Source organism: Eschrichtius robustus, chromosome 10 (assembly GCF_028021215.1).
Source record: "Eschrichtius robustus isolate mEscRob2 chromosome 10, mEscRob2.pri, whole genome shotgun sequence".
Classification (NCBI taxonomy): Eukaryota; Metazoa; Chordata; class Mammalia; order Artiodactyla; family Eschrichtiidae; genus Eschrichtius; species Eschrichtius robustus.
In genome coordinates, this window is record NC_090833.1 from 51,441,942 (window position 1) to 51,467,592 (window position 25,651).

The 25,651-nt window shown below is 39.9% G+C and overlaps 1 protein-coding gene across 1 annotated transcript in view; it reads left to right on the forward strand.

The window, feature by feature from the left end:
- The window catches only part of DOCK8 (dedicator of cytokinesis 8), a 220,983-nt gene that overhangs the window by 91,327 nt on the left and 104,005 nt on the right, over window positions 1-25,651 (forward strand). The window contains exons 7-14 of the mRNA XM_068551869.1: window positions 611-696; window positions 4,506-4,572; window positions 6,688-6,837; window positions 10,079-10,159; window positions 13,543-13,702; window positions 15,601-15,731; window positions 17,332-17,425; window positions 18,156-18,318. Of these exons, the coding sequence (XP_068407970.1) occupies window positions 611-696; window positions 4,506-4,572; window positions 6,688-6,837; window positions 10,079-10,159; window positions 13,543-13,702; window positions 15,601-15,731; window positions 17,332-17,425; window positions 18,156-18,318 (932 nt within the window). The remainder of the gene's footprint in view (window positions 1-610; window positions 697-4,505; window positions 4,573-6,687; window positions 6,838-10,078; window positions 10,160-13,542; window positions 13,703-15,600; window positions 15,732-17,331; window positions 17,426-18,155; window positions 18,319-25,651) is intronic.

Below are 25,651 nucleotides of genomic sequence, written 5' to 3' on the forward strand. Positions count from 1 at the left end.
CCATTACTAAGCTTCTCTATACTTAGAACTTTAGCAAGTTCTAGCTGGACATGTCTCTTTAGAACCTACAAATTCAACCCCAAATCTCTATCGTCTGTTTAAGAAAACAGTAAACCGAGAAAGACACTGTATTATAGTTTTAATGGTTTACAGCCTCAGGTGAACTGTTCTGACTCAGATCTCAAATCTGAAACTCACGTATTTACTAGTAAAGCCTTTGGCAGGAGAAATATTCTGTGTCCTTAGAGCAGGCCAAAAAAAAAAAAAAAAAAAGTCAACAATAGGTATAAGATTTTGCATTGCCATCTGGTGGATGTTACTAAGCCATATCCATGTTCACATTTCCTTCCTTCCTCCCTCGGTCTCTTTGTCTTAAATGCTTGGCTTTCTGAAAGGAGAAAATGTTTGCTGTAAATGCTGACTTGGAAGCGTAGGGGTTGGATAATAAACTCTCCTGTAAAAGTCAATGTGTTATTCTGCGATTAGAAATAAAGCAAACGCAAGCTGTCTTGCATGGCGGCTAGCAGCCTTCCCTTCCCCGAGTTGACTTCAACTGGAGCTCTTCATGGGAATTCACTACTGATTTCTTTTGCTATGTGATTAACAATAGGAGGATGCTGTGGAAATACGTCCGGTACCAGACTGTCCTAAGGAACATCTGGGCAACAGAATATTGGTCAAGTTGCTGACCCTGAAGTAAGTACGAGCAGACACTAACCACTACATTGAGGTCTGTCTTGCCTTTCAAATACAGACTGTGTCTTTACCATCAGAGCCTGAATCGGGGAGGATCCCCGACACACTTTTAACAGTGCCCTGTGAGGTAGTAGAAAGAGCAGAGTTTGGAGTCGGCTAGTCCCAGATTCTAATCCTGCCAAGCCTTTGACAGTCATTCTTCTATGACAGGGAAAGCAAAACACTAAGGTTAGGCGTGTAGGTAATTAATTGAGTGAAGTGGCCTACATTAAGAAAAATAACGGTAAAAGCCAATGGTGTGTTGGAGTCCGCTCTAACTCCTGAGAGCTGATTGTATACTTCTCTTCCCAACTCTTTATTCAGTGAAGTCACGTTGGTAGCTTGAAATTGGCCATGGTGGAATGGTGGAAATATTTACAACATTGAACTCAGAAAATGCTACAAATTAGAGCCTTTTTTTTTTTTTTTTAGAGGCTTGTTTGTTAAACATTTACCAGCACACCACTGTTAAAACACAATGAAAAATGCAACTAAAACTCAGTCTCAGTGCCAGTGGACAATATAGAGTAGTGGGGACTGCAGCAAACTATCTCAACGGGGCACCCACTACTAGCTAGGGCCAATTCTTGCCATCCAAGTAAACAAGCCCATTTTGGTCAATTGTCTGTTTTTTTTTTTAAGAGAAGCTAGAAATCCAGATTTTTCTGCATAATTTCCTGACCTCTTAAATATTTTCTCATTTCCTTCTTAAGTACCACACATTTCAAAAAGAACATGTCTGAAATCTGGATTCATCTCATGGGCCACACTTGCTTTAGAGCAATTGTTTCCATATTTTTTGATTGTATTTAAAAGTCACACATCCTCTGCATGTGTGTATTCATTTTGTACTTGTTTATTAAATATTATATATATATTATAAAACATATATAAATGAGGCATTTTGAAGGATGAACTCAATAAATAAAAATAAATTATAGTATTTTCTTCCTGCATTCCAGTGGATTGTCTTGCCTACCTGCTGGAGTGCTTGCATGCCTCCCTTTCCTCTTTGCAGACTGCTGCTTTAGAGAATTAGTTCTTCCACTTCTTCGTAGGCTCTTTTGAAAATATTAAGTTGTGAATGCTCTACCAAGGCTAAAGTTCATAAGCATAACATTTTTTCATACCCTATTAGGAAGGTCATCCATCTCTTGAAGTCAATTCATGGACCCCTTAGGCAGCACCTGGTTTGCAATTAGAGCCTTTGGATTCTGGATTCAAGACTATGTTTCAGCCCTGGGGACTCCTCTGGGATTTTGAGTTCTTGTAAATGAAGTAGTGAGACCAGATCTCAAAGTTCCTTTGTGCCATAAATTTCTGATTCTATTGCGGAGCCTCCCGAATTCTCTGCTCAGAACACAAGCCAGCATGACTGCTTACACAGGTGTGGACATCTCTTGATGTTGTAACACCCTCCTTAAGCCAGTTCTACCAGTAGGATGGGGGGAGCAGTTCGGACTTTTTGTCTTGCACACGGAGATGAGCAGCCAATAAGTGAGCTCTGTATCAAGCAACAGGTACAGAAAGGCAAACTCTAGCCCTTGCGAGCTGACCCGGAAGGGGGAACCTCCTAGCCCTTCAACAGGAGGACTGAGTGGAAGTGGCTGATCGGTCCCCCTCTGCATTCATTGTTCAGGAAATCCACCCTATTGTCTGAGGCACTCACCCACCCACCACAGGAAGCTCATCAGATACAGCAACTATGCCCTTTGGGATTGGAGGAATTCTTCCCTGTGATGCATGACACTAAGTCTCCTAGATGTTTTCCATAAATAAATGGTAGCTCTTCTCACAGGTGGGAACACATGGTCACTAAGATAGTCATGTAATATTATTAAAAAAAAACAAATTGAGTCACTTGGATTTCTCTTGATGAAAATTGTGAAGTGTAGTTTCTAGTTATTTTTCCCCCAAACTGCCAAAGCAGAAATAAAGTAGAATCGCAGTGTTTGCTCAACGTATACTTGACCTGCTCCAGTATCTTAAATAGTATTCATACCAACATATGCCTGCAATAGAGGAGATGAACTAAAGAGATCATCCTGTCTTTCACTACTTTAAATAAACTGGATAAAAGAAAGCAAGCTCTTATAGGTAAACCTAGAATGGTTAAATATGAACAGCAAAAATTTAATGATAATGTTAAATTTTATTTGTGGTGAAATATGCATAATGTAAAATTTGCCATCACAACCATTTTTAGTGGTGTTTCAGTGGCATTAAGTACATTCACACTGTTGTACAACTATCACCACCATCCATCTCCAGAACTCTTTTCACCTTCCCAAATTGGAATTTTGTACCCACTAAACAATAATTCCCATTTCTCTCTCCCACCATTCCCTCATATAAGTGGAATTATATAATGCATGTCCTTTTGTGACTGGTTTATTTCACTTATACAGTGTCTTCAACATTTTTCCATATGGTAGGATGTGTCAGAATTTCCTTTCTTTTCAAGACTGAATAATATTCCATTGTATGCATATACCATATTCTATTGATCCATTCATCCCTTGACGGACACCTGAGTTTGCTTCCACCTTTTGGCTACTGTGGATAATGGTGCTCCTTGACATTGTTTATAAAGCATATTCACACACATTATCTTTCACAATGCTTATAACAACCCTAGGAAATGGGAAGAGCAGGTGTCCTTTCCTCATGTTACAGATAAATAAATGCAACTGGGAAAAGTAAGTAACCTGATTAAGATCCCAGAGTTAGCAAGCAGTGGGAGAGGGAACAGAGCCCGGGTCTGTCTGACTCAGTGCCCTACGAGTTTGCCATCCTGCCTTACTGCCTCATTTCCAAAGGTGCCATTTGACCAACTCACTCTTGTCTGTGGTTACCTCTGCCCAAATATTCTTCTTCAAAAGTCCTCTTTTTAGACAAAGCTATCCAATGATAAGGCCATCCTCTCACATATGCCTTGAAACAAGATTTGACCTAATTTACATGACTTCTGCAATAACGGTGATCCAGGGCCTGATTACTAGGGCTCTTAGCTGGCAGTATCATGGATTGTTAACCTGAGAAATTTGGAAGGTGAACACCTCTGCTCCATGTGCATCCTATAACGTGTGGCAGGATTATGCTTTGGGGATGCCCTCTCTTCAAACCCACCATTTCTGGGGGAATTGGCAGTTAGGGCCATATGAGAGCTGCTCTTTCCAGCTCTCTTTGGATCCACACACCTCAGTGTTTATCAGCAGTGCTCAGTGCCCTCCCTCCACCTCAGGTCAGCAGCTGCCGTGGCAGTGGAGTTAGGAAGGGCCAGATATTCACACACATCATAACCTAACCTAAAGAAAAGCAACTGAACTTTTTTTTTTGTACTAGCTGAAAAGACCCAGCCCTTAAAATTGAATAATAGAGCTTTCTATTCTAGCAGTAATCTGTAAACTGTAAACAAGACCTTTAGCTAAGAAAGACTCAATCCTCTGAAAACACAGCAACTACAATGGTAAGAAGTGCCATACTGGATCAGACCAAAGATCTGTTCCACCCACTCTCTATAGCAGGGCCACCAGCAAGCACTTTTGGGGAGAATGTACCATCCACCACGATCTCAAATGATTAGGAATTTTCCATGAACCTCCCATATTTCTCCATTAACATTCCAGTGTGATTCTCACATGCATAGAGCTACCCAAATACTTCTGAAAACAACTTACATTTTTAACCAGATTATATATCCAGGCACTTTCAGGAAGTTCAAAATTATCTAAGTTAAAACTATATGTTTTTCTCTCTTTCTCTGACAGGTTTGAGATTGAAATTGAGCCTCTGTTTGCCAGCATTGCCCTCTACGATGTTAAAGAAAGGAAGAAGGTAAGACAGCAAAAAATAGCTCAACCCTGAGGGCGTCGCATGTTGTTCATTGTCTTGGGGTTCATGTTTTCAAATCTCACTTCTTTGTAGGAAAACCACGTCAGATTTGAAAGCAAATGACCTTTGATGTGTCCAGTTCTATTGCCTTTGCAGTTTTTAAAGAAGTGACCTGGGAATTTATGTTCTTTGAAGAATCTTTAAGAGAAAGTCGGCTGGAGGTGGTAGCTTGGCTGAGATAGAGAAGTGAAATAGTGACATAAGGGGTTACACATAAAACAAAGCAATTTAAACACGGCTATGACAAGCTCAGTGCATGTAATGTTTCCTCAGTTTGGGAGTTTTTTGCGTTGTGAAACAGGCTTGTCATGAATGGAAGGCATCTTGTGCAGTGAAAGTCTAAATTTGCCATCAAGTAGAGACCTCACCAAGAATATTGTGCTTTTAATTGAAAAGATTTCTCCATGAATGTCTTAATGTTTAGTCCTTTTGTAACTCCTAGAGGAGGGCACAAATAGCAAAACCAGAGGAGACATTTCTGCCCCTCTACCCATAACCATTCAGTAGTTAAGGAAGTGTGTATACTTTGAATAAATATTAATAATCACTAAGATTTGTATTGGTCAGGGTAGGTAAACTGCTAAAACAAGGAGACCTCCCACACACACATTCAGTGGTTTAAAGCTGAATGGTTTAAATGGTTTGAAGTGGTTTAATGGTTTAAGTGGTTTAAATGATTTAAAGTGGTTTAAAGCTCAGATTTGCACAGGCATCAGAATCACCCGGAGGGCTTGTTAAAAGAGATGGTGGGCCCACCCCCAGAGTTTCTGATTCAGTAAATCTGGATGGGGCCTAAGAATTTGCATTTCGAACAGGTCCCCAGGTGATGCTGGAGCTGCTGGTCAGGGGGCCACATGTGGAGAACCCCTGGCTAGAACAAGGAGAATTTTCTGCCTTTGTCTCTTAACAATCCAGAGTAGGGAGGTGCGGAGTCAACAGTGGTCTGCTCCACTCAGGCATTCGGGAACCCAAGTGGCAGTGTCTCCTCCATCTTCAATATGTGCCCTCCCCAGTCACTCTTGTCACTGCCACTACGGCCCCCGAAAAAAGGGGAAAAGATGGTGGGGGTGTGGGGTGGTGCTGGAGCCTGGAAGTGAGACACATCATCACTTGTGCTCACAATTCACTGGAAAGAATCTAGTCACATGCTCACTCCTAACTCTACAGGGGAGGCTGGTAAATGTAGTCTCTGCCCGGGAGCCACTTCTTGGCTGTAAATCTATTAGTGATGAAGGGGAAACCCAACTCTACAGTGGTTCTTAAGTAACACTGCACCGGTGAGCTCAGGAGCACTCATCGTGACGTGCTCTTGCTCGAAATCTTTAATAGATCCTCACTACCTGCAACATTAAAAACAAACCCTTCAGCTTCCATGCCCGGCTTTCTTCAGGATGGCTCTCATCTGCTTTCTTTCCCTCGAGAGCCTAGGCAGAGTCAAGCCAGGCTCCTCGATGTTAACTAAAGTCACTCCACGTGTTACAGCCTCTGAGATGTCTGTGCTGCACTCTCTCCCTGGTTCACAGTCCCCCTCCAGCTCTGCTTGGCGGAACCTTCTTTCAAGGCCTGTCCATCTCACATGCCTCCCCCATGGAAAGCATTCCCCATCCCCCCAACTGGAAGTGACCTCTCACCCTCGGGAACTTCCACAGTGCTTTTTTGTATGAGTGTGGTCGCTAATATTTTGCTCTTACTGTAGTTAGTATGCATTTGCCTTTTCCCTCATTCTTGATGGTAAACTGATTGAGAGCCAAAGTAATGCCTTGCTTTTCTTCAATGCAGTTACCTAGCACATCACTGAAATTCAGGAGATACTGGTGGGTTAATAAAAATTTAAATGTTTCAAAGGACATCTCTCAGATGACTCAGAAATATCTAGAGATTGTGACAAAACATGTATCAGATTTTCCAGCAGCCACTGGTCATAAACCATGTCTACGGTTATACTGATTTCTTTGGTGAAACTTGGTGGGTTTTTCTTTTCCACTTTTTTTTTTTAACATGTTTAGACCATGAGAGCAATAGGTATAACTCATTTTTCATTTTGCCACTCATTTACAGATCTCAGAAAATTTTCACTGTGACCTGAACTCTGACCAATTCAAAGGATTTCTGCGTGCTCACACGCCCTCTGTTGCCACATCCAGTCAGGCAAGATCTGCGGTATTCTCAGTCACCTATCCATCCTCGGACATCTACCTAGTAGTCAAGGTAGTTCAACACAATCTGATTTGCACAGTCCGATGTTCTCATTGTTGCATTACTCCCAGTGCACGTTTACAGTGAAAGAGGTATCAGAAAATAGTACATGTCCTCTGTGAGATTTGCTTTGTTTCCCTCTCAACTTTACTCCTTTTCCTTTACAAGCAAATTGTGTTGGGTACTAGAATGACTATGGGTTTTGGAGTCAAACAGTCCTAGGTTTGAGTCCTGGCTTTGCAACTTAGTAGCTATATGACTTTGGGCAATTACCTAACCTTTCTGAGACTTAGTTTCTTCATCTGTAAAGTGGAGATAATAACACCTCCCTCAGTGAGTAGTTGTAATTACAGAATAAAGCCTGGCATGTATAGACACCCTTCCTTCTAACAAGGAAAACACCCTCAGCTATCCAGCTCTGGGAGGCTGCTGGGGAGAAAAATCTCAGATAGAGTCTCCTAATCATGTTCACATTTTTCTAAAGACCCAGAGTTAAATGTCCGAAAACCCAGGCTCTGACAGTTTGAGGTGTGGGTTCTAGTGTCCAAGCTTCACTCTCCCTTTTCATCACCATCTCACAGACTGAGTATGTCTAGTGAGAGTCAAAATCTGTGGGCAGTTCTAAGTGGAAAGACCTTTCATTCTAGGTTGTACTCTTTGCTGATGTAAGAAAACCAGAGACTTTCTCTACACACCAAAACGGCTGGTTAGAAGTTAACAGCAAACATTGAGTATTTTATCTACTTTAAGCCAGATAATTAGTCTCATTGACTCTTTACCCTCAAATTAAAAAAAAAAAAAAAAAAAGTCCTGGTGTTTTAATTTCATATACACCCAGCATTCTAGGATTGGGACATTTTCTAGTTAGCACCGTGTTTTATGTCCGTAATCTCATTGATTCCCCCATGATCCCATGGGAGTAGCATACAGATTCCAAAGACTTCAGGTGATGTGGAGGTCACTTAACAAGAGGCAGATGTCCTTCCATTCTAGCTCCCTTTACACCGTTTTACAAAGATTCTGAAAGGTCATTATAGCTTGAAGGGAACTTATTTAAGTTTTTGGAAAATAGAGTTAAAATTCTATTGCTGAAAAGACACGTATTGTTGTCAAACTTAATGTGTGTTTCATTGCAATATGACTTAGACATACAGGAAAATTAGCTTAAAGTTCACTCTAGCAAGCTGCAGCGGCTTGCAGTTACTTTTAAAATTCACTCCAGCCTGGGAAATCAAAGAAGCCAATACCAGTTCCATAGATCCAAATTTTACTTCCAATTCCAATTCTCAGTGGATGACTTTATTTTGGGTAACCCATGGTAGTCTGCTAAATATCAGTGGTTACCTATGGGTGACTATTACTTACTAAGTATATTCCAAAATTTTCAGATGAACAAATGCATTCATTTGGCAGTGATAAACATTCTCTAAATTGTCTGGATAAAGTTAAGAAATTTAAATCTACTCAGTAAGACAGTCCCTGGTTTGCTTCTCATTTGTTTTTCTTTATTGTAATACCACAGTTGTTGCTTCTTTCCCTCTAAATAGGGCTGAGGGTAGCCTCTTTACCTTAAAGGAATTCCCAGGCAATTCTGATATGCCCCTTTCCCCTACCTGCCATGGTTATGAGGACTCAGGCATTTCTTTTACATATCAATCCTGAAGGACCATATAGTAGGCTCTCATAGCAGCCGGCAGCTCCTTCTCGCAAAGTACCTGAAGTTAGCCTTGTCCAACTCAGTGAAGGGAATAGTATCTGCTGATCTGGTCGAATCTGGATCCTCCTTCCAAATTCTGGAGATCCCTCTCCTGTGGGTTCCATGCTATAGATGCAAAGTCATGGCATTCCCATTCTTTGCTTCAGGATTCTAATGAAAAGGTTCTTTATCCCTGTTCAAAGTTCATTTTAAAGACCACATTTCTATCCACTGACCTCATGGAAAAATTAGCTTCTTTCCAATTTACTGTATAAACTCCCGACCATAAATTTCAGGAGGATAGGGACCAGGCTTATCATGTTCACCACCTTGTCTCCCCAACAGCTACCGTATAGAAAGGACTCAACAAATGTTTTTTGAACGAATGAATAGGTGAATGATCGCTGACTAACAGGAAAATGGGTTAGTCTCTACCTCGAGTGTTATGTGTCCATGGCCTCAACCTGGTGCATCTCTCAGGAGGATCAGCCTTGTCTTCAGGCTATGGCAGTGGGAAGGGGTTTTTAAGTTCCTCTGTGAGACGAGAGACTTAATGCTTGCAGTCTCCCTGAGACAGATGTTCATTGAGCAGTCCCATGCCATTTCCTTTGAAACTCCATGAAACACCCTCCATCACTTGGGTGTTTCTGGTTTAAATACTTTGTACCTAATTGATCGTGCCTGTTAAGAATGTGTGCCTTTTAGGACATGTTGACCCAAACTTCTTCTTCAAGGATTATCTCAACTAATAACACAGACTAATGGGACTAAATCCATCTGTTTTTCTCTTCCACATATAAGTTAAATTAAATTTTCTTTGAGCAGAGGGTTAGACAGTTTTAAATTTCTGCTTTTTTTTCTCTTAAACATGGTGCCTAGATTTATGGCCAGCCAGGTCCTTCACCTGCAGCAAGATGGAAGACGATGCTTGACAGTAGTAATTCATATTACCAGCCAGTTAGCAAAGTGAAAAGCTGTACCATCCTACTGCTTTCAAGTTCTTTTCCAAGTCTGTTAAATCCAGAGAAGCAGCCCTAATAGGAAGTACAAGGGAGACAATTACAGATAATTTATTCTGTTCATTTATTCATTTTGTGGAAGGTTTTAGTCCCCAACCTGACTTTCACAGAGGTCATATCTCTTTTTTTACGTTGTAAGCAATAATAAACAAAATGAGCTATTCACATCCTACATATGTCTCGTGGGTTTTGTATTAAAAAATAACTTTTATTGTAGGCGTAATACATGTTTATTGTTTAAAAACAGAAAATACACATAAGCAAAAGGAAGAAAATAAAGATAGTACATAATCCCACCATACAAAGATAACTACTATTAACATTTGCTGTGTATCTATCATCCTTTTAATATGCCTGTATGATTTTTTTTACAAAACTGTGTAATGCTCTTCGTACTAATTTTTTAAATCAAAAAACGTATATTATGGACATCTGATGTCATCAAATATTGTCATAAGACACTATTTTGATGGTTGCATAGATTCCATTATACAAATGTAATTCACGCGCTTTGTTTTAATATTATTTTTGTTGGTAGATTGAAAAAGTCCTTCAGCAGGGAGAGATTGGAGACTGTGCAGAACCCTACATGGTTATCAAAGAAAGTGATGGTGGAAAGGTATGCTATTTTGAGTATTGCTAAATGGTAACATTTTAGAATAAGCAGATATTTTTCAGAAGTCTCCCATAAAATAGTTAATGGAGTTTAGTCCATAATGTGTCCCCATATGAAGCACTGATAAATTATATTCAAACAAAATAAGGAAGGGAAACTTCATCAATGACAACTTTTTAAAGAAATAAACTGTTAAACTCAGCAAATGATGATGTACACACCAATGTCTAATTACAAAACTTGACTAGGGCAAAAACGCGTCCTGTTTTCTTGGTTTGAGGCCCAGACTCGGTTGGGAGGGCCACAGACACCCCACGAAACTGAGCAGTGCCAGAGCTCCCCTAGCTTCCTCCACAGCATGGGCCACCACCCTTTCTGATCTGGATATTTGGACATTAGCTGAGACTGCTGTACATCATAAATTTATTAGTACAACATAGGTACTGAGCCATGAAAAGGACATCTCTTCTCAGCACCCATTTGCAAAAGTTTCCAACATAATTTTTAAAACATGGCCTTTTTGGAATAAGACTTGCCTAACAGCATCCTACTGCAGACTCATAAATTTCAAGTAAGATTTATTGAACTCAAGATAACTTGCTTTTTTTAATCTACCTTTTATCCTGAACTTAGAATGATTACCTTGGAAGTGTTGTCAACCTAATAAGGAGGTTGTTAGGAACCCTTATAGATCTTTCTGGCATCTTCCAAGACAACTTTGGAAAAACAGGCTCTCTTAAGAGCTTGATAGATGATGTACAAAACTTTACATCCCAAGATTCTCTCATGCGAATCCAGTGTAGCTAGCACCTAAAAGAGGTACTTGTTGATTAGGTAGTATAACAAGCCCCAATACTTTTGGGGTTTTTGTTTGCTTGTTTGTTTGTTTAGCTGAAGGTATATGTAATAATTGAATGTAGGCTTTCTTTAATTCTTTAAATTCCTCCTTTTCTATTCTGTATTTCCTTGTCAGTTGGACTTCTGGCCTGAGATGTGTTGTTTTTCTGACTATTCCCTCTTTTTAATCAGTAGGGTAAGGATTTTGGAGATGGCTGTCATATCCATGGCAGAGGCAGTTGACTTGGTGCTGGTGCCATATTGGTTTGTTTGTTTTTTTATATCTTTATTGGAGTATAATTGCTTTAAAATGTTGTATTAGTTTCTGCTGTACAACAAAGTGAATCAGCTATATGTATACATATATTCCCATATCCCCTCCCTCTGCGCCTCCCTCCCACCCTCCCTATCCCACCCCTCTAGGTCGTCACAAAGCACGGAGCTGATCTCCCTGTGCTATGCGGCTGCTTCCCACTAGCTATCTATTTTACATTTCGTAGTGTATATATGTCAATGCTACTCTCTCACTTCGTCCCAGCTTCCCCTATCCCCTTCTGTCCTCAAGTCCGTTCTCTACGTCTGTGTCTTTATTCCTGCCCTGCCACTAGGTTCATCAGTACTGTTTTTTTAGATTCCATATTTGTGTGTGAGCATACGGTATTTGTTTTTCTCTTTCTGACTTACTTCACTCTGTATGACAGACTCTAGGTCCATCCACTTCATTACAAGTAAGTCAATTTCATTCCTTTTTACAGCTAAGTAATATTCCATTGAATATATGTGCCACATCTTCTTTATCCATTCTTCTGTTGATGGACATTTAGGTTGGTTCCATGCCCTGGCTATTGTAAATAGCGCTGCAATGAACATTGTGGTACATGTATCTTTTTGAATTATGGTTTTCTCAGGGTATATGCCCAGTAGTGGGATTTGGGTCATATGGTAGTTCTATTTTTAGTTTTTTAAGTAACCTCCATACTGTTCTCCATAGTGGTTCTATCAATTTTCATTCCCACCAACAGTGCAGGAGGGTTCCCTTTTCTCCACACCCTCTCCAGCATTTATTGTTTGTAGATTTGTTGATGAGGGCCATTCTGACCCGTGTGAGGTGATATTTCATTGTGGTTTTGATTTGCGTTTCTCTAATGAATAGTGATGCTGAACATCTTTTCATGTGTTTGTTGGCAATCTGTATATCTTCTTCGGAGAAATGTCTGTTTAGGTCTTACGCCCATTTTTTGACTGGATCTTTTTTTGATATTGAGCTACGTGAGCTGCTTTGTATATTTTGGAGATTAATCCTTTGTCCGTTGCTTCGTTTGCAAATATTTTCTCCCATTCTGAGGGTTGTCTTTTCGTCTTGTTTATGGTTTCCTTTGCTCTGCAAAAGCTTTTAAGTTTCATTACGTCCCATTTGTTTATTTTTGTTTGTATTTCCATTTCTCTAGGAGGTGGGTCAAAAAGGATCTTGTTGTGATTTATGTCATAGAGTGTTCTGCCTATGTTTTCCTCTAAGAGTTTTATAGTGTCTGGCCTTACATTTAGGTCTTTAATCCACTTGGAGTTTATTTTTGTGCATGGTGTTAGGGAGTGTTCTAATTTCATTCTTTTACATGTAGCTGTCCAGTTTTCCCAGCACCACTTATTGAAGAGGCTGTCTTTTCTCCATTGTATATTCTTGCCTCCTTTGTCAAAGATAAGGTGACCATATGTGCGTGGGTTTATCTGTAGGCTTTCTATCCTGTTCCATTGATCTGTATTTCTGTTTTTGTGCCAGTACCACACTGTCTTGATTACTGTAACTTTGTAGTATAGTCTGAAGTCAGGGAGCCTGATTCCTCCAGCTCTGTCTTTCTTTCTCAAGATTGCTTTGGCTATTTGGGGTCTTTTGTGTTTCCATACAAATTGTAAAATTTTTTGTTCTAGTTCTGTGAAATATGCCATTGGTAATTTGATAGGGATTGCATTGAATCTGTAGATTACTTTGGGCAGTGTAGTCATTTTCACCATGTTGATTCTTCCAATCCAAGAACGTGGTATATCTCTCCATCTGTTTGTATCTGATTCCTTTCATCAGTGTCTTATAGTTTTCTGCACAGGTCTTTTGCCTCCTTAGGTAGGTTTATTCTGTTTGTTGCAGTGGTAAATGGGAGTGGTTCCTTAATTTCTCTTTCTGATTTTTTGTTGTTAGTGTATAGGAATGCAAGAGATTTCTGTGCATTAATTTTGTATCCTGCTACTTTACCAGATTCATTGATTAGCTCTAGTAGTTTTCTGGTGACATCTTCAGGATTTTCTAAGTATAGAATCATGTCGTCTGCAAACAGTGACTGTTTTACTTCTTCTTTTCTGATTTGGATTCCTTTTATTTCTTTTTCTTCTCTGATTGCCATGGCTAAAACTTCCAAAACTATCTTGAATAATAGTGGTGAGAATGGGCACCCTTGTCTTGTTCCTGATGTTAGAAGAAATGCTTTCAGTTTTTCACCATTGAGAATGATGTTGTGCCATATTGTTTGTTTCTGCTGTCTCTTTCCATTTTCCTCTAGAGTAAAGAAAAGATTGAAAAACTAAAACTTCAAGCTGAATCCTTCTGCCAGCGTTTGGGGAAGTACCGGATGCCCTTCGCATGGGCTCCCATAAGCTTAGCAAGTTTCTTCAATGTCTCTACCCTCGACAGGGAGGTAACTGATGTGGAGTCCATGGTTGGTAAGCTTTTCAACTGTGGTGTGAAGGGAAGGGCTCCCCAATGTACCAACTCTGAGGTCAGCTACTGATTGATGGGGGGTTGGGGGTGCAGTAAGGTGGGGGGAGTGGGCAGGAAGAAGGAGATGAATAGGATGAAACATGATTAAGACTGGAATACAAACGCTTGATTGGACAGCGATCCCCAAGACAATTACAATGAACTTTGTGGAGTTTATATATAGTAAGATTTTTGGTTGGAATTTTCTGTACAGTTTGACACTTTAAAGAGTTAATTTTCAGTGGCCATCTCTTCTTAAAAGTAAAATTCTTGAAAATAACAAGAAAATATAATAATATAGTTTATAGTGTGTTAAACAAAGCCACCATGGTTGGCTCCTAAATATAAGAAAAGCAAGGGCTTTGAAATGAAAAACTCTGGTTTCTAGCAAAATTTCCAGTTCCTTAAAGTTTATTTTGCCAAGGGCAAATGAAAAAAGTGGATACCAAAAGAATATTTAGTTACTGTTCTGATTTATTTAGCATATTTCTCTTTTTCATTACCTAACCCTTGATCTGAATTATTAATTTCCTCAGCAGTTTGGGTATGGAACTATCCAAGAGGGTTACAGAGTTTGCAAGTATATCACCCCTCACCTGTGGCAGAGTTTCTGTTTTTTAAAATGTCTTTGTATCCAGCAAATATTTATGTCTCCAGTCACATTTCTTGGGAAGTTTCTCATGCATTCCTTAGCTCTGCCACTTCTGAAATGTTGCCTTTACCAGAGGGGTGGAGGAAAAGGTATTTTGTTATTGCTGCTGCTATCCTGGAGTTATTGATGCATAATTACCAGTCAGAACTCCCAGGTTATTGCTGATTTATCAAAAACAAATCTCATTTTAGTGCATCCCAACATTCACACCACAATATGTGTGTGTGGTTTTTTTTAATGCTAATTTCTATGTAGACCCAGGTAGCCTTATTTGAAAGAGTTCTGCATAGAGCTTAAAGGACACATAAACTAGGTAGTTAAGGCATAGAGCTTGCTGGGTCCTCAGTCATCTCTGGGTCAAGGAGAAATTAACCTGACTACAGAGGCTGATTTTTAAGAAGCAACCAAAAGATGCAGTGTATTATACTGAGGCAGCATGGCAAGTTTAGGTGGCTCAGTGGTAGCAGGAAGCTCCAGTTCAGCATTATGACAAGAATTAAGGGTAAGAGGATGTTCAAAGATAGGGTTGAAATATTACGGTTCTATGCAGTTTGACCATTCACTACAGAACCCCTGAGTGTTGCAGTATAAAAGTCACAAAATCCTCACCTAAATCTCAAAAGGGGTAAGAAATAACTAAGCAGAGTATCAGGGTTCAGGTTTGGGTGTGACTCAGTTCTAATTACCATTAGGCAAGATGGCCAAGGCAGAAACTCAGTTCTGCTGCCTGGTCCACACAGCAAGAGCAGAAGAAAGCTCAGATCCAGGATGTACTCAGGCTGACCTGTACGTAGCATGTTCGGGCCACAATCCCAAATGCCTGCAGGGGCATTTGAGTACATGCCTCTCCCAATGGAATGTAAATATAAAAATAAAACAGAACTAAACACTGTTGACTAAATAAAGCTTATTATTTAGCCAGACCCTGCTCTGGCTGCAGTTCTGGACTCCTGCTACCTTGATCGCCACGTGGGAGGGCACTGTGGTTGCTCACGGGCTCTCACTATGATCAGAGGAGGATTAGGGGCTCCAACAGGGGGGTCTAAGAACAGGGATCAGGGGAGGGAAATTGTCATGCAAAACAAGAATGGCCGTGTTCAGTGTTCTCCTTCAGTGAGCTTCAACATATCTTACATACGGTAAAGTTAATAACTGCTATATATTCAAACAGAAAGGCAAACTTTAGAATGACAATTGTTTTCCTTAAAGGGAAAGGATCTGTGGGTGAGCGGAAAACTTTGTCCCAATCTCGAAGACTTTCTGAAAGAGCCTTCTCCTTGGAGGAAAATGGGGTTGGATACAACTTCAAGACCTTGACCATTAACAGCTTTTTCAAGCAGGTATCTCTTCATGTTACAGTGTGTCTGGCTTTGTCCCCTCACAATGGCATGAGTGCTGGAGCCCAGAGGGGGAGTATATGTAGTGACTAAGAGAACAAGTTAGTCAACCTCACCAAGCCGCGGTTTCATTATCTACAAAACAGGGATGATGGCACTTTCTTGATGTGGCTTTTGGGAGGGTTCGATGACATGAGATGTGTAAAGCTCTTCTCAGAGTGCCTGGGATATAACAAGTGCTAAATGAACGTTAGCCCTTTTAATCGAGAGAAGGACTGGTTCCCATTAATACAAACTATCCTATTGAACTATCATGGTCAATTCGTTTATTAGGCTATGAAAACAGTCTGGCTAAAATATCCATTTCCCCTTTGGCTTGGAGTTTCCTGGCCTAGATGTTGTCCATCTCACCCCTTTTCCACGTGCAGGCTTTCTAGAGCTGCCTGCTTCCTCACAGAGTGTGACCATTACAGCTGGTGCGCTTTATTAGCTCAGAAATCATTGAGACTACTTAAAGAATGAAGAATTTCCTAGTGTAATCAAATTCATAGAGACAGAAGGTGGAATGACAGAAAGTAGAATGATGGTGGCTAGGGGCTGCAGGAAGGGGGAAATGGGGAGTTGTTTAATGGGTATAGAGTTTCAGTTTTGCAAACTGAAAGCATTCTGGAGATCGTTTGCACAACAAAGTGAATGTACTTAACACTACTGAACTGTATACTCAAAAATGGTTAAGATGGTAAATTTTACGTGATATGTATTTTACTACCCAAAAAAACAACTTGACATATACTTGGTTTGACTCTGTTTTGGAAAATTTTCTGCAGCTCAAGCAGTTCTCATGGGGCATGTCAAGGGGTTATGTTAACAAACTGAAATGCAGAAGAGATGCTAAGGGTTCTGTGTGCCATGCCTCATGATAGAGATTGCAGGGGACTGAAAGGGTTTCTATTTGGGAAATACTCCTTCCAATTGTATTGCCTTGGGGAGCAAGGCCCTTGACTAAATAAGCCAAAGTTTTCTCATCTGTACTTAGGAATAGGACACACCTACCTACCTACCTACCTACCTACCTACCTACCTTCCTTACTGGGCTGCTGTAAGGATCAGAGCTCGTGCACACGTATCCCTCAGCAGCATGCCTGTCCCACATACGCACATGGAGTGTAGTATGTGTGCTTAGCCTTCTTAGTCAAGACAAATGTGAAGAATATGAGGATAGGAAAAAGACAGAAAGATGCTTTCTCCATCTTCAAATCTTTGAAGAAAACTTTTATTCTGTTTTGTTCCAGGGAGTAAACAAGTATCAGTGGGTTTAAGTTATAGGGGGAGGACCTTTTGGCCTGGATTACTAATGGTCAAACAGCCTTCCTCAGGAATGCAGTAAAATCCCCATCCCCAGGAGGACTGAAGAGGCTGAGAGAGTCAGAGTGGTAGAGAAAGAATATTTGACAAGAGGTTGACTAAAAGATTTCGGAGTTGCCTCGTATCTGTGAAAGGCACGTTACAATAATACTTAAAGATAAAAATCTTCTGAGAAATCTTTGGTCCCGACCCCAGGAGTGTATGGTGCATCTACTAACCCTGACTTCTCTCTTGGCAGGAGGGAGATCGCCTTAGTGATGAAGACTTATTCAAGTTTTTAGCTGACTACAAAAGATCTTCATCCCTACAGAGAAGAGTCAAGTCAATTCCAGGTGTGGATGGCTTGTCTTTATCCTCTTTGTTGTGCCAAAGCCATTTATGATTAGACACATTATTCGTGTAATGCTGCAATTTTTTGTCAAGTGAAATATAGGATTTTGTATTAAGAGTTAAGGTCTGGTTTTTTTTTTGGCCAATCTGTTAATGTTTTCTATTTTTATTAAAGGACTGATTCTGTAAATAAACATCATGCTTTATGTTTGATTGCTCACTCAGAAAATCAGATAATTGTTTGAAGAGAGGAGCCTCTTTTGTCATATTGTATGGGACTCTTAACATGAGAAAAAGTGAAAGTGAAATGCTTTGGTAGAAGGTGAGGGCGCACCCTCCTTATCCTCAGCTTAACAGCCCCCGAGGCACTTCTGCAGCCCCCTGGGGTACCAGGGAACCGAGTTTGAAAACCACTAATTTTTAGTGCTTGTAATGAGAGAAGTTACTGAACTATATACTTATGATGTGATAGTTCTGGAAGGGACTTTAAAGATCCTCTATTGTGTTCTTACTCATTTTACAGTTTCTTGCTTTTTAAGTTCTAGAAACTAAATCTCAAAAATTGTCATGACGTGCTCTTTCTCAAACTATGGGAAATTAAGTGGGTATTCCAAAATGCTTATACTCACACAACTTATCCTCAATTCCATAAAAGAAATATAGTACAGCAGTCTTTCTTGACTCCCTTGTATATAACGTCTTTGCTCAGACAGTCCTATTTTCTTTCTTTAGGCTTGCTCAAACTGGAGATTTCTCTGGCTCCAGAGACAACCAGTTGCTGTCTGACTCCTGAAATGCTGCCAGTGAGACCCTTTCCTGAAAACCGGGGACGTCCACACAAAGAGATTTTGGAATTTCCAATCCGAGAAGTGTATGTCCCTCATACTGTGTACAGGTAAGAAACAAAGGCTCTTGGAAAATTATTGAACCAAAAATTTGAGCCTTGTTTGGGTAATGCTTTCATCATCCTTTGACCTATTTTCCTACTTCCTAAGTTTTGGGGAAAATGAAATATGATGTTCACAAAACTATAGATAATTACTTTTTAAGATCAATTTTTAAAGATGATTTATCTCATTTTTTTTCACAAGAAAATGTTACTTCAGTCATAACTGGAATGTAGAATTATAGTGGACATATTCCTTCTAGAAACAAAAAAATCATCCTAGTCATTACCTTGGTTTTCCTATGGGCAGAAGGACATATTAGGGAAAGAGCAATGACTAAAAGTGTTCTGGTTGTCTAAAAGACAGGTTTTTAGCTCAAGACCAGCTCTGCCAATAGAATTTAGAGGAATGATAGAAATGTTCTATATGTGTGCTGCCCAATAAAATAGACAGTAGCCACATGTGGCCCTTCAGCCTTTGAAATGTGGCTAGTGCAGTGTAGGGACTGAAATTTTCATTTTATTTAACTTTAATTAATTTGAATTCAAATTCAAGTAGCTGTATGTGGCTGGTGGCTACCATATTGGATAGCATGGAACTACACAGTAAAGGCCTAAAAGGTTAGGTTGCCTCAGTTTCTTGGAGGCCGTTTGCATGGGGGCTCAGAGGGAGCTTGTCAACATCTGTCTGCCGAAAGCATTGCTGATCATATACTTTTATTTTTTATTTTGAGATTTTTTTTAACGCAGAGAAGAAAGTTATAATAAGCACCTTTTCTCCAGCATCTAGAAATGACATTTTGTTGTTATGTATGTGTGTGTGTGTATGTGTGTGTGTGTGTGTATGTGTGTGTGTGTGTATATATATATATATATATATATACACACACACACATATACGTATATATATATATATATATATATATATACATACACACAAACAATCATACTGGTTAAGTTGAAGTCTCCTTTATCCCCAGTCTCCAATTACAGACCCCTACCCTGCCTCTCACATCACATTGTCATGAACTTACATAGGTCCTTTCTATTTTCCCTGGTTTTACACACACACACACACACACACACACAGAGTCATGTATTATGAATCTGTGAACACTGAATGGTATTATTTTTATATTCATTTAAAATGTACATAAATGGCTTCATACTCTATGTGTTATACTGTACTACTGTACTTTTCATTCAAGAGTATGATATTTTTTCTTTTTTTTTGAGTATTGTTGTGGACTCATGAATTTTATTGATTGTGTGTTACACTCAGTAACAGTCATTATTCTTTTTTAGTTACTCAGATTTTCACAGATGTAACCAATGGGAATTCCTTAATACCTTGTATTTTAGAAATATTGATTTATATAGTGCTTTGCCATTCTTTTAAACTGCTATTTAGCGTTCCTTTCTGTGAAAAGGCCATATTTTATTTATCTATTTCCTATTTTTCTATTGATAGATATTTATATTTTTTCAATATTGGGCTTTTATAAACACTGTGCAGTGAGAATTTTTGTCTTTGTCTCTCTGTGCACATATGTAAAAGTTTCCCTAAGCAATATGCCTAGAAATAAAATTATTGGGTCACAGTGATATATATTTTCAGTTTTATTTATACCACCACTTATTTCCAAAATTGTGTCAGTTTGCAGTCCTTCCAGCAGTGTAAGAGAGTTCTGATTCCCCCAGATCCTCACTCATGCTTTCCATTGTGATGTTTGGGTATGTGGGACTGAAATGCAAAGAATTTCAGAACTCACCTAATCTAAGTACCTCTACCCCTCACGTTTTCAGATGTATAAAATTGAGACCCAGACAGGATAAGTGAGTGGTTTGTCGATGTCAAAAATGGCAGTGAGTAAAACAACAAGGTTTTACTGTGTAGCACAGGGAACTATATTCAATATCTTGTAATAAACTATAATGCAAAAGAATCATAGAAAAAGAATGTAGAATCTAAAAAATGGGTACAAATGAACTTATTTACAAAACAGAAGTAGAGTCACAGATGTAGAAAACAAACTTATGGTTACCAGAGGATCAGGGGAAGGGATAAATCTGGAGATTGGAATTGACATATACACACTACTATATGTAAAACAGATAACTAATAAGAGCCTACTGTATAGCACAGTGAACTCTAGTCAATACTCTGTAATGGCCTATATGGGAAAATAACCTAAAAAAAAGAGTGGATATATGTGTATGTATAACTGATTCAGTTTGCTGTACATCTGAAACTAACACAACATTGTAAATCAACTATACTCCAATAAAAATTTAAAAAGAAAAAAGTATATAGATATATATATACATGTATATATGTATAACCTAATCACTTTGCTGTATAACTGAAACTAACACAACATTGTAAATCAACTATACTCCAATAAAAATTTAAAAAGAAAAAAGTATATAGATATATATACATGTATATATGTATAACCAAATCACTTTGCTGTGTACCTGAAACTAACACAATATTGTAAATCAACTATACTTCAATTTTAAAAAATGGCAGTGAGAAGTACAACCAACCATTCATACAGTTAGAAGTGCACCTCTTCCTTTCAAAACTGAAGTACACATGCATTTCCCCCATTTAATCCTTTCTGAAGCAGTTCTTGGTTTTCTCTTCTCATTCCTAAATACAAAGTCAGCCAAGTCTCCCTCCTAGATCAGTAAGCATTCCTAGGATGCAGTAGTTTCCATTCTCCATTCCCTAGAGGGAGATGAAGACATGAAAATGTTTGCTTATGGGTGCTGTGTATCTTTTTAGAAACCCTATCCTATAATTGGAAAAAAGAATGCTCTTGGCATTGGAATAAACTTGCACCAAATGAATTCTATAGTTATTCAACTTCCCCTAGCATTTAATCACCCATGGGAGGCATTTACAACTCTCTCTACTCCTTGCTGCAAACATTATCCCTTAATTACATCACAGCGGGACTCAGAATGCGTTAGTGCACCTACTGATTCAGAAATGTAGGAGTGCTGAGGAGGACAAGTTTGAACGGATTACTATGGACCCAACTTGGCATCATGAGAAACAGACCCACAAGTGCAAAGTGAATATCCTTTAGCTGTTCTGTACACTGTGGAAATGCCAAGGCCACCCCCATTAAAAATCAGGTCTCTTCTCTTAGGAATGATAGAAGACAACACTTCCCTCCAGCTTTGGTCTTCTGTCTTCTCTTGGCTCCCAGGCCACCATATTTTATAGCTTGTTTAAGGGAGGAGAGTTGTGGTGAACTTGGTTCAGAATCTTACTATGTGAAAATGTCAAGGAATTGAGAGAACATTTTGTCTAAATTTCTCATGCTGTTGTTAAATTTTTAAGTGTTTCTTCTCCAGGCCTCATATGCTTTGTAGTGGTTTTGATTAGGCTGCTCTGGATAGTAACCCAGTCCTAGACTAATTCTCCCCTTTTCTCCACCACCACTCCCATTTCACAAGACGGAAATGGAAGACTCAAGTCAGGTCCGAACCCCAGGTCAAATTGGGAAGTTGACTCAGTCTACCCTTGGTGACCTCATCTTCTCATTTTTTTTTTTGATTTGTATTTCCCTTTTATTTAATATATGTCTTCTTTTCATCTTCTCATTTTTGTCAAAACTTGTAACCTCTTGACTTTTCTGTCCCCTCCTCTCCAAATCAAAGTCTCCTTTCAAGCAAAGGTCTCTAAACCTCTTTACATTATGGTACCAATAACAGGTGAGCTCTAAAGTCTTATCTCTCCCAAGAATATTATTTCAGTAGGGACAGCAGTTTCTGTTTCTTTTAGAAAAGTTTTCCTTTGACTGAGTTGAATTCTGGACATCATTCCAAGGGTTTGGCATGTAGGGTAACTTTTCATGTTGACCTTGCTATTTCCATGTCTCTAATTCTGGCTGTATGCCTTTAAGGAAATCAAATAAATGAAAATTAAGATTTACAGAGCAGATTAAATTTAGGGATAATTCTTTGTTTGATAGCAGACTCACCTCATAAATTTGAAATATGGCTTGACATAAAAAATTGATCTACCTGGAACTTGTGGAGAATATATCTATTGGGCCAAACAAGGAATGCCTACAGTGACAAAGCCAGGATTCAGATTTCCAATTTGTGTATCTTTCACATAAGCTTCAGAGCTCCCTTGAGTGGAGGGAACTATTACCTGGATGAATGGCAGGTGTTGTCTGGCCTTGAGTGTCAGTTGTGGCCAGAGTCATGCTTTACAGGATTGTCATATGGGTGGGGTTTCAGTTTAATACCATATGAATAGCACTCAGGTTCTTTACCTCTCTTAAAGGGCAGCTGCCATGGAGCCTCAGATAAAATTGGCCTGGCATAGGCTGAGCTGCCTTCCTGCCCTCAGTCTCCCCGTCCTCCGATCTCTTCAGGTGCCTCCTTTGACAGCCCTGCCCCTTCAGGTGCCCTCAGTTGGGGTCACTGTGTTGCCCACAGGGGCACCATTCATACTGTATTCTCTGTGGGTGCTGCCTGATGCCTCTACCTTAATTCAACTCACTTTGAGGAGTAATCTAGATCGGTTATAAAAGAACTGGGCCTGGCAGAGGAAGTATCCCCATGAAACAATGAGAGTGTTCGTCACTCATAAGACAAACACTCACTTTGAGGGACGAGACGAACTTCTAGAGCCAGAAGTACTCATTCTAGGAATGGCGAGCATCTCCCCAACCAGGGGCTCCGGCCTCTGCAGTGCTGTTGGCAGCCTCTGTGTGTGAGAGGCATGGGGTCAGACAAGTACACCGAAGCAGACCCAGGCAAGAGCTATTTCAAAATCACAAGCAGAAGGACGGTCATTCCGAGAGCGGAGCAGAACAGCTGGAAAAATTAGGTTGATAAACAAGATTATCCGACTCTGAGTATGGCATTCTTTTCTCCATGCCTAGATTTAAAAAATGCTTGTTGTTAGCCCAAGAACACGTTTGAACCAACTCCTGGCTGATTTTCCATGTGGCCCAGCAGCTGGTAATGGAGACTCCAGCTGCCTTCTGGTGGGAGCAGAATGAAAACAATGCGGCCTGGGGCCAAGGCCCAGCGAGACCTTTAAGGGCATTTTATCCTGTGGCAGTTACGGGGGTTTGCTCGGAAATCACAGGCGCTGAGGTTGTAATGAGCTTGTTAAGCTCCTTGCCGTCCCTGTAACTGGTGATTACATTAGAGAAATCCACATAAAGTGCGTTTTCATCTCTCATCCCAGCCCCCAAGAGCCTCTGAGGTCATTTTATCCAATTATCAGACTCGCTGTGGACGACTGTGCTTGCCGTGAACAAGCATATCAGTTAGAACATGATTTCTTTGATGAATAATTAGCTGTTTTTAGGCTGCCTCCTATTTAGCTGAATGTTCTCAGACCAGAAGTCTGCATTCTGGTCTAACAGGGAGGTGCCTCTCGTATCACAGTGGCGTTTTGAGGAACACTGCCAGGCTTGCATCCTACAGGGGCAAGAAGCACGGCATAGGATAAATGTGCAAGCTGGTCTTGAATGACTGTCTGGAGGTTATAATTTAGTGAATAGCGTTTCTAAGGAATAAACCAGAAATAATTCTGGGTGACGTGTTTAGGAAGGAGTCAGGGCGTGGAGAATGGAAGGTATCCTTGAGAGGAACTTTCTTTTGTCCAATCTGAGCCCAGTTGTCTCTCCATCCAGAGTGAATCTGTTCAGTGTTGGGGGTGGGATGGGGGAGGGGAAGAAGGGTAGTGTGCCTCAGAGTTCATTGTAGAGCTTTGTAAAAATGCAAGTGTCCAGCCCTACCTGGAGACTCCCATTCAGGAGGCCTGGGGTAGGGTCTTAAGGGTACAACACACTTCTTTGAGGATCAAAGCCTCTCTCTCCCTTTCATGGTCCCTCTTAATGAGTTCCTCCACTCATGGGAGTCATCCAAAGTCCACAGTGACGCAAGCCACGGGAAACTCAGGGGAAAGAGCCTTGCAACTTAATCCCTCTGACCTGGAAAGCAATCCTATCGTATGCCAGGATACCACGTGAAATGGATATGGCGAAGAGCAAGTGTTCAATACTTGTCTATCAGGAATCTACAACACCCAGAAAACCTCTCCATGTGAGGACGATGTTTTTTTTACGGCGTAATGCTCCTCAATGCTGTTAGTACTCCAGGGTTATTGCTAATTAATGATTAGTAGTTTATGATGTGATTGACCCTGGTCTAAATCACCATCAAAACAATGCCTTACTTAAATAACTATTCCAAATAATAACTCCCCATTCTTATTTGTTTCTTTGGTTGTTTGAATTTTATTTATTTTGGAATAGGTATCCTATTCTAATATTTCAATATTTTAAAAGTACGTAAGTGCACAGTGAAAATTCTCTCTACCATGCCTGACCTCCAACTGTAGATTCCCTTCCTTGGAGACAGTCTTAAAATATATATATATTTACACACGCACACACACACACACACACACACACACACGTATTTTATTTTCTTCATTTTATTCCACAAATATTGAGCGCCTGCAACATGCCAGGCCCTTTTCTAGACACTGGAGAAATACTAGTGAACAAAACAGATGAAAATCATGTATATTTCACAGCTCAATTCTATTTTTGACAATTGGAAACAGCCATTTTTAAAAAAAAAATAATTTGAGGTTGTGCTTTTTCTTTTTTTTTAAAATTAATTAATTTATTTATTTATTTATTTTTGGCTGTGTTGGGTCTTCGTTTCTGCGCGAGGGCTTTCTCTAGTTGCGGCAAGCGGGGGCCACTCTTCATTGCGGTGCGTGGGCCTCTCACTATCATGGCCTCTCTTGTTGCGGAGCACAGGCTCCAGACGCACAGGCTCAGTAGTTGTGGCTCACGGGCCTAGTTGCTCCGTGGCACGTGAGATCTTCCCAGACCAGGGCTCGAACCCGTGTCCCCTGCATTAGCAGGCAGATTCTCAACCACTGCGCCACCAGGGAAGCCCCCGAAACAGCCATTTTTAATCAGTTTCTTGTTTATCCTTCCAGAAATAGACTATGTTTGTACAAACCAATACAACCCTGCACTTTTCCTTTCAGAGTGCAAATATAGCATAATCCTCACACTGTTCTGCACTTTGATTTCTCATTGAACACTATATTATGGAGAGCACTTCTATATGAATACAGAGAGTGGCCTCGTGCTTTTTTACACCTGCACTGAATCTCATTATATGGCTGTATCATAATTCATTTAACCCCAGACTAATGAGCATCTAAGATGTTGCCAATCTTTTAACATTACAAATGATGTTAAAATGAAGAATCTTATATAACCTTTCACCCATGTACAAGCATATGGTATAAATTCCTACTTTTCACCCTTTAAAG